The 15,841-nt window shown below is 52.0% G+C and overlaps 5 protein-coding genes across 5 annotated transcripts; 4 read left to right on the plus strand and 1 right to left on the minus strand.

Annotated features, from left to right (window-relative positions):
• Positions 1-1,619: 1,619 nt before the first annotated feature.
• Positions 1,620-2,090, plus strand: J4E84_001311 (uncharacterized protein; the record flags this gene model as incomplete). The annotated part of the gene is made up of 1 exon (XM_049383944.1): positions 1,620-2,090. The coding sequence occupies one exon, from the start codon at positions 1,620-1,622 to the stop codon at positions 2,088-2,090; it is 471 nt and encodes a 156-aa protein (XP_049249462.1).
• A 273-nt stretch (positions 2,091-2,363) lies between these two features.
• J4E84_001312 (uncharacterized protein) lies at positions 2,364-3,370 on the minus strand (the record flags this gene model as incomplete). The annotated part of the gene is made up of 3 exons (XM_049383945.1): positions 2,364-3,188; positions 3,221-3,309; positions 3,361-3,370. The coding sequence occupies 3 exons, from the start codon at positions 3,368-3,370 to the stop codon at positions 2,364-2,366; spliced, it is 924 nt and encodes a 307-aa protein (XP_049249463.1).
• Positions 3,371-3,980: 610 nt separating this feature from the next.
• J4E84_001313 (uncharacterized protein) lies at positions 3,981-5,192 on the plus strand (the record flags this gene model as incomplete). The annotated part of the gene is made up of 1 exon (XM_049383946.1): positions 3,981-5,192. One exon carries the CDS (start codon positions 3,981-3,983, stop codon positions 5,190-5,192), a length of 1,212 nt encoding a protein of 403 aa, XP_049249464.1.
• An 800-nt stretch (positions 5,193-5,992) lies between these two features.
• J4E84_001314 (uncharacterized protein) lies at positions 5,993-7,030 on the plus strand (the record flags this gene model as incomplete). The annotated part of the gene is made up of 1 exon (XM_049383947.1): positions 5,993-7,030. The coding sequence occupies one exon, from the start codon at positions 5,993-5,995 to the stop codon at positions 7,028-7,030; it is 1,038 nt and encodes a 345-aa protein (XP_049249465.1).
• A 1,005-nt stretch (positions 7,031-8,035) lies between these two features.
• J4E84_001315 (uncharacterized protein) lies at positions 8,036-9,475 on the plus strand (the record flags this gene model as incomplete). The annotated part of the gene is made up of 1 exon (XM_049383948.1): positions 8,036-9,475. The coding sequence occupies one exon, from the start codon at positions 8,036-8,038 to the stop codon at positions 9,473-9,475; it is 1,440 nt and encodes a 479-aa protein (XP_049249466.1).
• Positions 9,476-15,841: the final 6,366 nt, after the last annotated feature.

Here is a 15,841-nt window from a genome sequence, read left to right on the forward strand (position 1 = left end):
CCCGTCTTGTTTCCGATCCGCGGTTTGACTTCTGTAGCTTCTCGTGGGATGGACTTGATTGGGAGGTACAGTCGATGACGTGGGATTATGGTATTTTACCATGGTACCACGTGCATTGGGCGAAGTTACTTGATGGCAGTGTTGATAAGTATGAAAAGGTGGGTGTTTCCTTGGAATTTCGAGATTCTTGTTGTTTCATTGCGTTCAAGCGTTGCGCATCTTCACTTTATCACCCACGGAAAGAGTTTGCGCAAGATCTACAAACGGCGCATTATCGTACATTACAGACTTTTTGGCACGAGAAAGCGAACATGGAGAAACAAAAGGAACAAGAGTGGCAGGAGAGGTCTCATCAGCAACACCGTAAGCGATGGACACCCTTTACACCAACATTATCCTTAACTTCATGATAGCGAGATACTCCATGAGCGATATACCTGAAGACCCAAACCAGCGCAGTGCATCGTTCATGCCATCATCCCGGAAGCGTGCAGACTCGCATCAACCGCGGACAACTCTACACCACGCACCTCGGTCATCCGATGAGGAGCAACTGTCTCAACAAGCCGTCATTTCAGCATACCTGAGATCGTCGTATTCTGACGACGACACGGGGCGTCCGAGGAGGTTCTCATCAGCTGAGCCCTACTATTCGCCATCACCAGCCCACCACAACCCGCAGAGCGAAATCTCAAGAATAAGCGGCAACTTCAACGCGCCAACGGCCATGGAGCTAGAGCGACACAAATCCCAAAAGAGGAGTTCGCGGGGGTTGGGGAAGCTCAAGAACGCCGTCAGGGGTCTAGTCAGGGCATGAGGTTTGTTGGTTGGGGTTCAGTACCTGCTTTTCGTCCTACCTACCGCCCATCTCCTATTCTGTCACGTTACACGCATTGTCCACTTTGTGGACCCAAGATACCCCATCATTTCGTATATGCCAATTATTGTTTCATCATGTCCTGCGATCTGCATGCTCAGCTTTCCGGTCTTTGCTGTGCGACACGGCACGGCTGATGGTGATGAATGACATCATTGGACCCATCCATTTCGCAACGCCACACATCCTTCGCTTCGCTTGCGCCTCGCTTTGCTCCGTGTCCGCCTCCCCGATAACGTTCATCGCCAACATCATCATCTTTCCAGATCATCGCGTGTCATTAAACAGCCCAGGACTGAGTTTGCCAGCTGTGGAATGTCTTCGCCAGTTTGTCATAGAAACCAAGCACTATACGCACTCCTGCCTTTGAGGCGTGGTCTTCTGATGAGCCACACATCATTTCCTCATCCGGACTGCGATAGCCAAAGCGTGGCTGGGCACGATGGCGCTGCAATGACGTCGTAGTATTACTTACAGGATTGGTATGGGTCTGTGTCATGTACATCATGTGCGTGGTATGAGTAGGCAGCTGTTTAAATATCCCAGCCATCGACCGCAGCAGCAGAACTCGCGCAACCAATAACACTTCCATCTCCAACGGACGCTAGTAGTCACACCACGTTCAAGTCATACAAAAGATCTCAGATCTTGTTTTCTAGATTCTACACTACTACTACTACTACTGCTGCTACTGCTACCGCTACTACGAGATCGAGTCATTCTCACATTCTCAAACGCAAAAATGGACCACTACCCCGAAGTCAGCGTCAACGAACGCGAAACCCCCTCCTCGATGCTCTCCTCGCGCCACGACTCCGCCTCCTCCATCGCCAAAGCCGCCGCCGCCGGTCAAAGACCCTCTGGAGCCTCCACTACAGACGACTCCGCAGCGCGCACCTCCTCATACACGTCCTTCCCGAGTCCATCAACACACTCGCACTCGTCAAACCACTCGTCAACCCACCGCAGCGACTCGAGCTCGTCGTCCAACTCGAACCTCCAACGTATCGAAGCGGAGTACGCGCGGTATACGGATGCGCCGCCGCCGTACAGCGAGAAGGCGTATGAGGGCAAGAGCGACGACGAGAGGAATAACATGCGCATGACGGATTATGCGAAGGAGATCTCGAGGATGATGGGACGGCAGTTGGTTAGGGGGTTGAAGATTGATGAGAGGGAGAAGGGGAGGAAGGGGGATAATAAGGCGAGGTGAGGGTGGGGTTTGTGATGTATGATGTGTATGATGTGTTGTTGGAATGATGGTCGGGCTGCGCCTGGTGTTGGATTTGTTTGTATTATTACCACGGTTTCTGTATTATTAGCACAGCGGTGGCGTTTAGTGATGGCCTTGTAGCGCCGGAAGTGTGCAGAAGGCCTTCGGCTTTGATACCACTAGTTCAAATTGGAGTCTTCAACTTGTTTCTTGCCCAGCTTCTGTTGTATTGATCTGGAAACATACGACAGACCGGTCTCTAGCGAAGCTAGTTTACGCACACTGCTTTCCCTTGAGCTCTTTCTTCTGCAGCTCTGCAGCTCGCACGTTCTTTATAGCTTCAACCAAAGGGGTTTCGACGATGGTGTCGAAGTCCAAGTTCACCAGCTCTAGTTGCGGTGGCAGCTTCACGGGTCTCCCATCACTCCAACACACACCCTTGATAAACTTCTCAGACTTCTCGACTTGCTTCTCTCTGGTGTCGCCATGTAGTCCGCACAGAGTCTGGAATGTCTTATCACGACTGTAATCCCGTGGGCAAATGCGATAAAGCACGCGTACAGTCTGTATCTTGGGAAAGAGCTTTCCTAACTGCGTCGCGATCGTGACAAGATTCCGCCAATTCTTCTCGACTGAAGTATTTTTCCCGAATTTGTGGTACTGGTCTCGGGTGTGCCCGATTTCTGTGTCGTGAAGGACAGCCACCTTCTTAACGAGATGTGCGTATGTTGGCGATAAGGGCAGGATATGCGAGCCGGGCAGGATGAACTGAGTCTGAAACTCGTATATGGGGCTGCAGATTTGGAGGGGTTGCGCGTAGAGCATTTCGGCGAATTCCCAATGCACCTGGCGGCATGTCCTCATGATATTGCAGTCGTGCAATACATCGGCCTGAGCCTCAGTGGCGGCGGGGATACCGTATTTTCCTTCGTCGTGCTTATCGCGCCATCCGTCTCCGATTTGGGGCAGGTCGGTACAGATGTAGTTGTAGATCATGTCTCTTAGCTCTCGCGGTAGATCGAGAAAACTGACGCCGTTGTCACCTGCCATCGCCTCCCAGGTTTTGGGAATGGGTTCCTGCTTCTTGTTAGATCTCACCTACACTGTATTCAGTCCAGATGTGTACGTACGGGCTTCCGGTAGGCAAGAGCAAAGGTGTACTCGGGCGCGTCTGCTTTGGATGGAATGCGAGTATCCATCGTGATGAGATGGCATCGTTCTAATCTGGGTTCAGCAAAATATATGGTCATTAACAGTACGAGTGACTTACCTGCAAACATCTTGTCCTGAAGTCGCTTCGCGCTGGGCAACTGTTCCAGTGTTTTGGTCTTGCGAGTTAGCGAGAGTCCCAATCAGTCCAGTTCTATGGGCCACGGAGGTTTCAGTAGAAACCACCACAGCAAAGAAAACTACAGTTAGACAAAAGTCACAGGCGAGACGACCACGAACTCCTGGATGAAGACGCGACACACCGATTCTCTTTCAGCACCGAATCGCGGGCTTGCCCTATCTCAGGCTACCCACCGAGGTAAGTACCTAGGTACCTACCAGAAACTTTCTAAGATGTTGTCGACGAGTACATGAGTATCCTATGTTCAGGAGCACTTTGACAGGTAATGTAGTTGTTTGCAACGCGTATCTAGGGATGAGCTGCGTGGTTCGAGGGTAACGCGCGCAGATGCGGAGGATTAGGCAGAGTGCTGACTCAGCAGGACTGGGGAACGCTAACAACTCCAACGATCTGGGGCTATGACGCAGGCGGACAGCGTCTTCGCGTCCAAACATGGGTTCACATTTTTCTCTCGCTAGTTGCCTCGCGAGGATGCCAATAGCTTTTATCAATGCTAACGACACGGCAACACTCACCCGAGTTGACGACACTTAGCTGACATGACAAGTCGCGATGGCCCAGCCACGCGCAGAACGCAACGCAACAAAACCTTCCACCCAGCACGCGAACCCGTGAGACACGATACTGGTCGCCTACGCCTCGAAGACGATCGCGTCACCGGCCCGATTCCTTTCCTCAATCCTACGCGAGCCCATTACCGCCACGACGACCGTCCCGATGTCCGCTATAAGTGGACTTCGCGCAATGACCGCAAGGGACGACATGCCGTAGACATCGAACATAGCCAGACTGCTGTCTCAACGAAGCACGATACCCCACGTCCGACTGCCTCCTTTCGTAGCGTTGCACGCAACGTCTGGCGTATGTTCGCATACTTCCCCGTATGGGATATATCATTCGACGTTGCCTTTGTCTTCACGTTGGGCAGCGTGGTATGGTTATTCAATGCCTTTTTCGTATTCCTGCCGTTGGTACGACCAGATTCGGAATTCACAAACGAGGAATTGTATGGTGGGGGCATAACAGCGTTTGTCGGGGTCTGCATCTTCGAGGTGGGGTCATTCCTCCTCGTAGCAGAAGCTGTGAATGAGGGCCGATCGGGGTGCTTCGGATGGGCCGTGGAGCAGATCCTTTCGCATGAAGAGGAGGGAGATGTACGCGTAGAGCTGCGGCCGTCAAAGTCGCATTGCACGCACCATCACAACAAACGGCATGCTGTCAGGACTCGACAAATCGCCGAAGCAAAACCCGCTTTGGAGCCGCAAGAGCGCTCCTGGGTCTGGTGGCCGTCAAACGAAGAACTACGGACCCACTACATTCACAATCTCGGGTTCATAGCGTCCATGTCCCAGCTGCTCGGCGCAACAATCTTCTGGATCGCGGGCCTGACCGCACTGCCTGGCATATACGATCAGATGTCACAAACCCTTACTATTATCCTCTACTGGACTACTCAAGTCGTTGGCGGTATAGGTTTCATCATTTCCGGAGCCCTCTTCATGATCGAGACTCAGTCCAAATGGTGGAAACCTGCTCCTCAAACGCTGGGATGGTGGGTTGGGGCCTGGAACCTAATAGGCGGCATCGGCTTCACGTTGTGTCCGGCTTTCGGATACGATACTCGGAGCTGGGCGCAATATCAAGCGTCACTCAGTACCTTCTGGGGTAGTTGGGCGTTCATGATTGGAAGTACGCTTCAGTGGTATGAGAGTTTGGAGAAATATCCTGTACAAGTTGAGAGTGACAGGTAGCACTTGTTGGCCGACTTCAGACGTTTTCGTTCTCACGTTAATGTGAGTAGCTGGCCGTCGGAAGCAAGAAGAAAAGCAGAGATCGCACCAATTTTCGCGTCCTCCCGGTTCGTTATATCAACCGTCCGCACCTCTTTCCTTCCACTTGCCAATGTGAATTGGGAACACTCCGAATGGCTCCTTCTGCGAAGAACGGGAATGGAAAGCCCTGGGGTGTTAGCGTCCTCCACGCGGCAGCGGCAACTCTTCAAACGTGAACTCATCTTGACTAAATGACGTGCTCGTCACATCTCGTAACCCCATCACAGTGCTGGTCAAGACCCGTGGACGCCTCACGTGAACGACGTTACTCAAACGCAGACCAATTCGGCTTTCCTGTCCCCTCCTTGCTCCCATTACGCCTGATCGCTAAACCTGAGACTCTTCGTTACTCGGATCCACTCCTGCCCTTCGGCGGACGTCATGAGTGACAGTTCCACACGAAAAGAAGCTCTGGAGCTTTATAGGAGTGAAGAGCTACCGAGCATTTACAACAGCTACACCGCAAGTCCAGGCTCCAACATGCTAGACACACCCAGCACCCTCAGACGTAGCAAGGACAGACAGTTGAGTGTCGTCGACTGGCACGGCAACGACGATGCGGCAAACCCCAGGAATTTTCTCTCGTGGAAGAAGGACATCAATATCGGTTGCATATTCATCATGTGTTTTGTATCGTGAGTATCTTGCTTCATTCATACTGTAACCACAATTTGCTAACTTCCAGTAGACCTTTCACGTCCTCCGTCGTCGCACCAGCAATGCCAGACATCATAAGAGACTTCGCATCAACCGATGCCTACCTCTCTGCCTTCGTCCTGAGTATCTACGTCCTAGGCTATGCGTTCGGTCCCCTTCTCATAAGTCCCCTTTCGGAGCAATACGGCCGACTGCCTTTGTACCACGGATGTAACGTGCTCTTCACGGTAAGCACCTTCGCATGCGGACGATCCAACTCTCTCGGCACCTTGGCTGTTTTCCGCTTCCTCGCCGGCGTGGGCGGTAGTAGCGTATTCGCCCTCGCGCCATCCAGCATCGGTGATCTCTGGGTGAAAGAGAAACGCGGCGGGGTCATGGCCTTGATAGGATTGGCGTATAATCTCGGTCCAGCGATTAGTCCTACAGCGGGTAGCTACCTTAACGCTGCGAGAGGGTGGCGGTGGATATTCTATCTTACTACTATTTTGGGCGGGGTGAGTACGGCGCTCAGCATGGTATGTTTGTCGGAGACGTATGAACCGGTTCTACTCCGTCGAAAAGCTGCACAGTTGCGGAAACACACGGGAAATAAGGATTTAAGGGCCAAGTCTGATTTGGACGCTGGGAAGAGCAAGTTGGTAGCTTTTCGCACGGCGATGGTCATGCCGCTACGCATGCTTTTCCTGTCTCGACCGATCTTCTTTACCTCGCTGCTCACGGCTATCGGATACGGATCCCTGTATATCTTGTATACGACCATCCCGACAACATTCGTCGAGACTTACGGATGGGCGCCCAAAAATCTGGGCCTTGCGTATCTCGGTACGGCTGTCGGTAACCTCATTGGTATGCTTGGAGGCGGTGCAATTAGCGACGGCCTCGTCAAGCGGAAGGCACTCAAAGGCGACGCGAGATCGGAGAACAGGTTGCTACCCATGATTTTCTGGTGGCCGCTTGTGAGTATCGGGTTGTTCATCTATGCTTGGACGGCTCAGTATGGTGTGCACTGGATTGCGCCATTGATCGGAACGGCGGTGTTTGGTGCTGGGTCTATGAGCACTATTGTAAGTTCATCCTCCTCAACTCATGTATCGTCTTGAGTTGGTTCTCAACACTTGGTATACGACCGCTAACTCTCATCTAGTTCTTCACAGGCACATACATCCTAGACGCCTACCCACTCCACTCCGCATCTGGCATGGCCGCCTGTTCAGTCATGCGCTCGCTCGTCGGCGGTCTTGCGCCTCTCTTCTCGCACAAGATGTATCAAAAGCTCGATGTGGGGTGGTCGTTTTCGTTGCTTGCGTTCATCGCTCTTGCTTTCGCGCCGGTACCGTGGGTGTTTTATACTTTCGGTGAGAAGTGGCGTGCTGGTGAGCGTTATGGAGGGAGGGGCGATACGGGTGGGCTGGAGCGAGAACAGGTGGGATCAAGGGTTGTGATGGTGGAGGTAGATGGGAAGGCGCTTGCGTGATCAGTCATGGATGTACAAGGTCGTGGTTGCCTGATACGGCTTAGCCACAACGATGCCTTACCTTGCGATGCTCTCACTTCCAACACTTCACTCCGAGTCGTCGTTGTCAGTCTCCTGCGAGCATATCATCCTTGCGATTTCTCTCGTTCCTTCATTTCCCGATGCATACTCCATACTCCGCTCGAATGGCTATTGTACTTATTGCGGCAATCGCGAGTGACCCTCGCTCGGTCGCAGTACTATGGAACCTGGTCGTTGTTGCCCATATCGCCAGGACCAGCGCTGTCCCCATAAGTCAACTTCTCGATGTATCATTCCCTCACACATCCATCATCATAACAAGTTCGTCTAATCACATTCCGTTACCATCACATGTTTACTGCAACACATCCGAACTCGTTCACTTTTATCAGCACCGCAAGGCTTATATCGGGGTCACTTTCACTATCGCCAGTCACCCAGACTACGCACGCGATATTGCGTCCGTTTGCGCACCGTCACTTGCACCCGAAAAGCCTACATATCATAGAAACGTTCATCACCCGGCACATCACAGATACTACACCGCTCCCCACCTCCCGCCTCGCCAATGATCGGCCAACGAAGAAGCGCACACGCCGAGCCAGCGAATATGGCACTTCCCGCTAGAAGTACGAACATGTACAATAGACGCTACATAAGCACCGTCCGTAGCTCGGATAAGAAGACCTTCAACTTGAAGCCCGAAACCACCCGTGCGTACCGATCCGGCGATCCATCCGTCACAAGTGCTCCAGAAGTTCCGGGCACAATGAAGATCATCGTCGGACCAGTGTCAAATCAACAAACCTGGCATATTCCCAAAGCACGTCTAATACGACATTCAAGCATGTTCGACGGAATAATCGCCGCAGACAGAAAGATTTCCGAAGTCCATCTCCCAACCATCACTCCCAACGCCTTTGCCGATTTCGTTCCATACATGGAATCAAGCGTATACAGTCCGAACACAGTTGTTACCGGTTATCGTAGCCTACGTGCACATACCGATGCCTGCCTACTCGGGGTTAAGCTCGAAGCGGATGTATACTGGGAAGCCGCTATGCGGCAAATTCACAAGCTCGTCGAGCCACTCGCCCGGTCGACAAGATCCGACGCGAAACAATCTCTCATCCGAGCGAGTGATATTGCGTACATCTGCGCCAACACCACCGCCGAGAGCCTTCGTCGTATCGCGATCATCGGTCCTGTCGCAAGAAGATCGTCTGTTGGCTCCCCGCCTCCTCCAAGACAAGACCGCCACAGTCAGGCTTCCGCCGGGATGGAACTACTCCAAAGACTCTTTTTCGACGCCCTAGCCTCTCATTGGTCTCAGCGAGATGTCCACTATATCGGCGCACAGGATTCGCCCCGTGGCGGCGGTTTCAACAGGAACGACGTTCCTGGAGATAGTACCACGTGGGGAGAGCTATGTGAGACGTACCCTGACTTCAAAACCCATATGGACAATACCGGAGACATGCAAAGTCGTTACCGGGGCAGCATACTGAGGGAAGTCAACACATACCTCGGCCTTCCAGTTAAGCCCGACCCCCAAGATGAAGGCAAAAGTGAGGGTAACAGCAGCCGCAGCAGTGCCACGGCGGTCCAGACAGAGGATGTTGATGACATCAGGGAAGAAGAGAAGCCACGGCCCAAACTCACGCTCAAACTGAGGGGTCTGAGGCGGAGGGGTAGTAGGGTGTTCGGAGAGGAGGTGTCGGGGAATCCCTGGGAAGAGCACCAAGACCGTACTAGGCTTAGGGAGAGCGCGGATGGAGAGGACACCATTAACGGCGCCGCTGAAGAAACTGCGACCCAGGAGACTACGGAGGGCGTGGACGCGGCCAGAGATGAATCAACCCAGTCCGATGAGACCACAGAGGGCATAGACGCGGCAAGAGATGAAGCATCCGGAACCGAGGAGAGCACGAAGGACATGGACGCGGCCAATGACGAAGCACCCCAACCCGATGTGACTATAGGAGGTCTGGACAACGGGTTCGAGGAGGAGTTTCTAACCGGCTTTAGTGGGTCGTTAGAACGTTCGTGATGGGGGTGGCGAACAACGTGGTGCTCGGGATCTTGGACGCACTCTTTGACGTGTGAGCTGCCTTCACACTCGTTTACTTTCGACATGCACGAAAGCTCTGGTGTTATCTTCTGAGGCGCTTGTGCGAAGAGGCTTCCTGGATATCAAGTAGTGCGAATGATATCATGTTGTAGCTTGGATGTTGCCAACTCTTTCGTGTGTGCATGATGCAGATGGGAAAATTAAACACTCTGCAGTGTACATTGGTATTCGAATAGAGGTTAGCAAATCATTGACTTCATGTATGCCCCTTGGTTAATGACATTCATGATATTATCTAGGTGGGTGTTCGATTCGTTCTTGTCGTTGTATGCAACTACTTGCTGTCACGGCTTGTGTACGAAATATAGAACACCCAATTCTACTTGCGTTTCCCTCATTTCTTGGGCTCATCAAGGAGAGGACTGTATCTTTACAAGATATTAACGCAATTAGGTAGTGATGCCGTGAATCCGCATCATGACCTTCCAGCCATGAAACATCGGCGCTCGCGAGGCTGCCAACAGCGTCAACGCGTCAGTTTGCCTTGTAGATGCCTGACTCCCCTTACGATCGGGCGTTCTGATCCTGCAGTTGAACCCTACAGCTTTGTCAATGTGATCAACACCTAACACATGCATCCAGCAGCGGTAAATAGTAAAAGCCACGCCGTAAACACACATCTGCCACGAGCGTCTACGGACATCACTCCGCTCTAAACCATCCCTCCGTCAAGGTTGAGTCAACCCACCATCAACACCCCCCTAAGACCACCGTCTCAGAACCACAAGAAAGATGGTGGTTGCTAAACTGGTCGCCAGGCACCTCGCCGCACCCACGCATCTGCCACCAGCGCCTACTTCCAGACCACCCACCTGCCCAAACCGCCTCCCTCCGCATCCGCATCAGCAAGGCGGCCAGGCTAGGCCAGACCACGAAACCCGCTCACCCACCTTACTCCTACTTTACTTACCCCAACCCACATACGCGCGCCTCTATTCATGGCGTCTTCGCAATCGAGTGGCCCAAGTCATCCGAAAGCGCATCACGCAAGCGCTGGTGTCGCCCCCAAAGGATGAGGCGAGAGCGACTGGGACCTTTTCTTAGGCCTAACCCCCGCCCGCGAGCGCCGCGCAACCGCATCGATGACCTGCAGTAGTTTTGCTACCCGTGCCGCTCTCCCTGGATCTGTCGAACGAACGAGCTGCGAACAAAAATAAAGGTCAAGGCTGGATTGACGATGGATTGTAGACATGGAAGTTAGTGGTGATGAGTCAATGTGTTGATCAGCTTCTGGGCGTAGGTAACGCGCATGCGCACGCGTTGTTGGCGGCGCAATCTACTTCGTCAGCACAACGCGGTGCATCTTCGTTTTGTTTCTCCGCTGAACACGCAACGCAAAGCAAGGCAGTCTATCAGGTCTCACGATGCAAGCAAGGACCGACTCCATGTGGTCAGCTGATAGGATGCGATGCAGTCGGAGATGCGTTGCGGCTGTAAGATGTAGCAGCTTGTTTCTGCACTGCCGACACTGCGAGAACATTTTGTAAAAAGGTGAGGCTTGTTTCATCTTATGTTTTGCGCTGTTGGCCCACGGGTAGGTGGAGCAGCGACGAGGAAGCAGGCGAGTGAGTTGGTGAGGCGGTGGAGACACGGCATTTGGCAGACCCATCTGTGCGAGGCGGCAGACGAGGATCCCGTGGCTATGTATACATGACATGGTATAGTCGCCCAGTGATCTGAGGCGCGAGGGTTGTCCTTGTGTGTGAGCTGGGTATGAGGCTGTCAATGCATGGTGGATGGCGAAACATGTGAGTAACTGCGGGCAGGCGCGGGTATTGGGCTTGATGGAGCTTGTAAGGCTAAGAGCCAAGAGTAGATGCCCAGGTGGCATCGTGAAGATGCCCATCAGGTGATTACTGAGATACGGAAGGCGAAACATTGAAGGTTGTAAGATTTGTGCTGACGAGGCTGTCGTTGCTTCGTGATGTGGCAAATGGTGTGAGTAGCTCACATGACTTATCGCATTCAGAAACAATGTCACTGAGAGACCGCATTGTTCTCATGCGACTGCATCATGTTCGTGATGGCGATGTTCACATACACGTGACTGGAGGTGTCTCACTCAGACGAAGTGCTGCGTACGCCAAGTGCAAAACCCGACTGCGCGCGATTTCTCGGGCGACGAACATCTGGGCATGCTCAACGCCTTTGACCACTTCACCATGCATACGGCGTACGGTGTCTCGACGCCGGAGTTCTGCCCTGTAGTCGGACCTTACTGTGGAAGAAACTTCGCAGATTACTCGCGGCCGCTGTGATCTGCGGGACCCTCGATCGAATCACCCCATAGCCACGACTAAGCTCAACGCGAGCGGCTGTACTCGTCCAGAAAAGCCATGGAACAACACAACAGAACCGCAGAAGGTCCGACGTCCCTGCCGATCCAATCTCCTCTGGGCTGCCAGAGTGTAGAGTTTGGTTCGGTGGATAGTTACCGCCGACTAGAGGGCTGCTAGAGCTGAGTGTTTCATCATCCATCTCGATTACTCGCAACGCACGCGTGCGACCAGTATAGGGTCGTGTAAGCGACGCGTTAGAGTTCACGCTTCGCCAACGAGCCGGCCCCAGACGGAGACTCCAGTTTCCTTTCAATGAACCATGGTGGAGCACACGGGTGGCTTGAATTCAAAGCTTTGGATGAAGCCGCTTGACGAAGTTTCCGGTGCGTCGTTATTGCTGCATATACTGTTGGGACTGACATGTGAAGGGGGTGTGTAGGCGGGTGATCTAAAGACGCGAGACATGTGGAATAAACTCCGGTTGCTGAGGCACCAGCCGGGAACAATATTTTGATGAGTTGTGATAATGTTGGTCGATATGTGAAGAACGTTTCCAGAATGACGAGCCGGACCCCGAATCTTCGTTGAAGTGGGCTCCTACGTCGTTGCTACCTGCGTATGCATGTACTCGCTGATCGGACCCTGGGAAAGCGGTTTCTTCGGAAGCACGATGAGAGATCTGACCTCAGCGTGCTGTATCAGAATAAAGTGATGAACAGGGTCTTGCATCACCGACCGCCGATGATGACGTCTGGGCAGGCATCAGCGACCTTGGAATGAAGCCGCGCAAGCTAACCCGAGAAGATCATCAGCTAACAGAGACGGCCTCCGTAAACCTTACAGAACAACGTAGGATAGACAGATATCCGCTTCGTAGCCAAACTTGTTATGTCAGAACAGAACGCCGCCAGGGTGAGGTTCCCGCAATGCATAATGATATAACGACATGGCGCTGCGAGACTTGCGGAGTCTGGTCCTTCCTTAGTAACCACGAAACGTTTGCTGCCTGCGCCGGCCTGGAGATCGACGAGAAAAGCTTCGGACCGACTCAGAGCGGTGTATACTATATTTTGCCATGCGTTTTGCTCGGCCAATGGAAATGTACACAGCCGCAAAGCATGTCTTTGCCAGCATTCTTAATTGCCACAGCCTACCAATTTCGGCGGGACCAAACAAGATCTGAGTAGGCACGAGGAAAACAAGGCTGGTGTGCTGTCATTCGTTGGCCACACGAAAGTTTTCAGGTGGCCACAAAGTCTGGATCTGACTGGGCCTGCAATAGTGGGTGGTTGATCTGGTAGTATCGTCACTGGCGTCGCCTGATGTTGCCCCCAGCCGCAGACGCCACGTCGCAGGATCTGTAAGCCATCGAGACACTTGTGGAGGGCACCACATGTCGATTGGATGTTGCCTTGATCACACTGCCGCCGTTAGAGTTTGAGGGCGCAGGAGGTTGAGATGGCGGGGCAATTTAGTTTTGGCGGGTGTCTTATCGATGACTATCGATAACGGGCTTATCCTGAGATTCGCGCTGGTCAGCATTTGGCGGTGAAAGCACTGGAGGCTGCGACTCTCGACCACCTCCACTGAAACGCTCGAGCTTTGTGGAGAACGCCTGTCCGGCAAGGAAAGCATGCACGATTCTGAATCAGCAGGATCGAAAACGCGCATAGAGCAGCCTACGGCGGGTCGGACGGATCAAAGCAGACGACACGATGCTTGGAAACGACGGCATGTTGACGGATGGAGGCTGTTGCGGGTTGCACTATTGCAAACTGCATGTTACTATGCAGCGCGCTCACAACTCACCAAGACACAAAATATGCGCTCTATGAAAGAGATTGCTAGCGTCTTGACAAATTACCATGCGCATCGAACGGCTCAGCTCTCACCCGCGGCCATGCTCTTGGGAACGGCTCCTTCATCTCGAATACCAACAAAGTTTTCAGCCATGATATTGACCCGCAAAGGAACAATTTCGCTCAGGACATGATCTTCGGTCCCTTACACTCACAGACTCCCGCTCGTAAGTTTAGCCTACGGGAAGCGGACTTGGCTTGACTCTGTGCTCCTGCACGGATGACGCCGGAGAGCAGAAAAAGAATTGGAAGCTGCAGGTGCTTGCACGGCTATCTCGCTTGCGCTGGGGTCAACATCGCAATCTGGCAAACATCCCAGCTCCTACGACTCATATGCGGACAAGTCGAGTCGGTTATCCCTTCAACGGGCATGGATACGGGATGAGATACGAACCGGTAGAATGCTCTGCTTCCTCGATCTGGAAGCCTTGGAAGACGTTCTACCGTTTCTTTTATTGATGAATAATTTGATTACATTAACGCCGCTAGTTCTATTAAGCACCTGTTACTTGTGCTTTGCAATAACTAAGATATAGGCACCTATTACTGCCTGCTTAAACGCTAACATCTCTTTAATAACCTAGTTGTTGCCGCAAAGTTTAAGTGCGTCTAAGAAGCTAGGTTTACTCCTATCTAGGACCTTCTAGCCTATTATTCTTTCTAAGAGCTAGGCTAGAGCTTATTTCTTGCTTTCTAACTAAGCCTCTGCCGCAGTGTTATCTACAATATTATTAGTATCTATTTATTAAGCTATATATATAGAGAGCTCTTACTTTGTTTAATAAATTGCTTATAGAGTAATCTTGTATCCTAAAGATAGAGTGCAACTCTTTATATCTTATTCTATATCTTGTTAAATCTGTAGATGTTCTTAGTACGCAATAATATCTTATTCTACGTGCTTAGAACTTTAGTCTAGGCTGTACTATATTAAGTAAGTTAGCTGTAAGTTAGAGCTAAGCGCAGAGATCTTGTTAATATAGTAGTTATCTTAGCTTTGTTTTTTATTGTTAGATATATTATTTCCTTAGAGCTAAAAGTTTCTTTTTAATACGCTATTATAGGTAGTAGCTTTACTTACAAGACATTCTATATCTAGAGTACTATAGTATACACTATACTACTTATAGAACAGCAACTTTTTTAAGCCTATAACCTTTTTAGAACATTAATAACTCTATTTAAAGAACTCTTTTCTAACTAATTTATAAGTCTTTTGTTTATACGGAAACCTATAAATAATTAAACGATCATTTTGTCTACTGTTTCTACTCGTTGGGAGCTGCTACGACCGGCAAACCATAGATGAACAAAAGTTCGCCCCAACATATTGCGCAATAAGCCACGACAGCAACAGCTGAGCGAATGGCCGGTGTGGGTGGAACAGCGAGACATCGTTAGGCGGTGACTGCCAGGTCACAAGGCCATGACTGGATTGCAACAACACGTAGGTCTAGCAGGGCGCGAATGATGATTGGCACAAAAACACAAAATAATCTCCGCATTAATTGGCCAGGCGGAGCAGTCTCGAAAATTCTGGTGGACGATAGCGTGCCACTGGCGGGCCCAGCTCGTCCAGACAAAATTGCCCACGGAGCCGAGCGACAGGGAGGCCAACTCGCTGCTCATGGCGAACGGTTCGGTTAGTCATCGTCAAGAAGCAATATATTGGGCAGGCCAATGGCAGGTGGCTGCGCAAACAGGGCGAAGTCCGGCGCAACAAGGTTGGCGGTCGTGGGATCGACTGGGCCCGATCGGGCATCAAGTGCCATGTGTCATCGCCAACGCTCTTTGGCGGTCCCCAAAGCTGGAAGCAGCTCGCCCTTGCGCATGGCAGCAACGGCCACGGCCACGGGCTTCAGATTGAAGGACAAAGAACGATGATCAGAAGCGCCGGAAAAGAAAAACAGGTCCACCAACACGAAACCCGAAACGTGACCGCGGGTTGCTGACAGGCACTGTGCCGTCCTCTAGACACAGCACCGGGTTCAGGCAGACGGGACGAAAGGTCGACTGGCGGCATGACAGTCAGAGATGCAGAGCAGTGCCGCAGCGTTGCGAGATCGTCGTTTGGGCGGGCTGCATTCGTCATGGGCCTCGGAGCCAGCGAAGAGTCGAAGACTATCGAACGCCGCCCGTGCGCTCGC

Source organism: Alternaria hordeiaustralica, assembly GCF_023758085.1.
Source record: "Alternaria hordeiaustralica strain BMP 2776 chromosome Unknown scaffold_1, whole genome shotgun sequence".
Taxonomy (NCBI): Eukaryota; Fungi; Ascomycota; class Dothideomycetes; order Pleosporales; family Pleosporaceae; genus Alternaria; species Alternaria hordeiaustralica.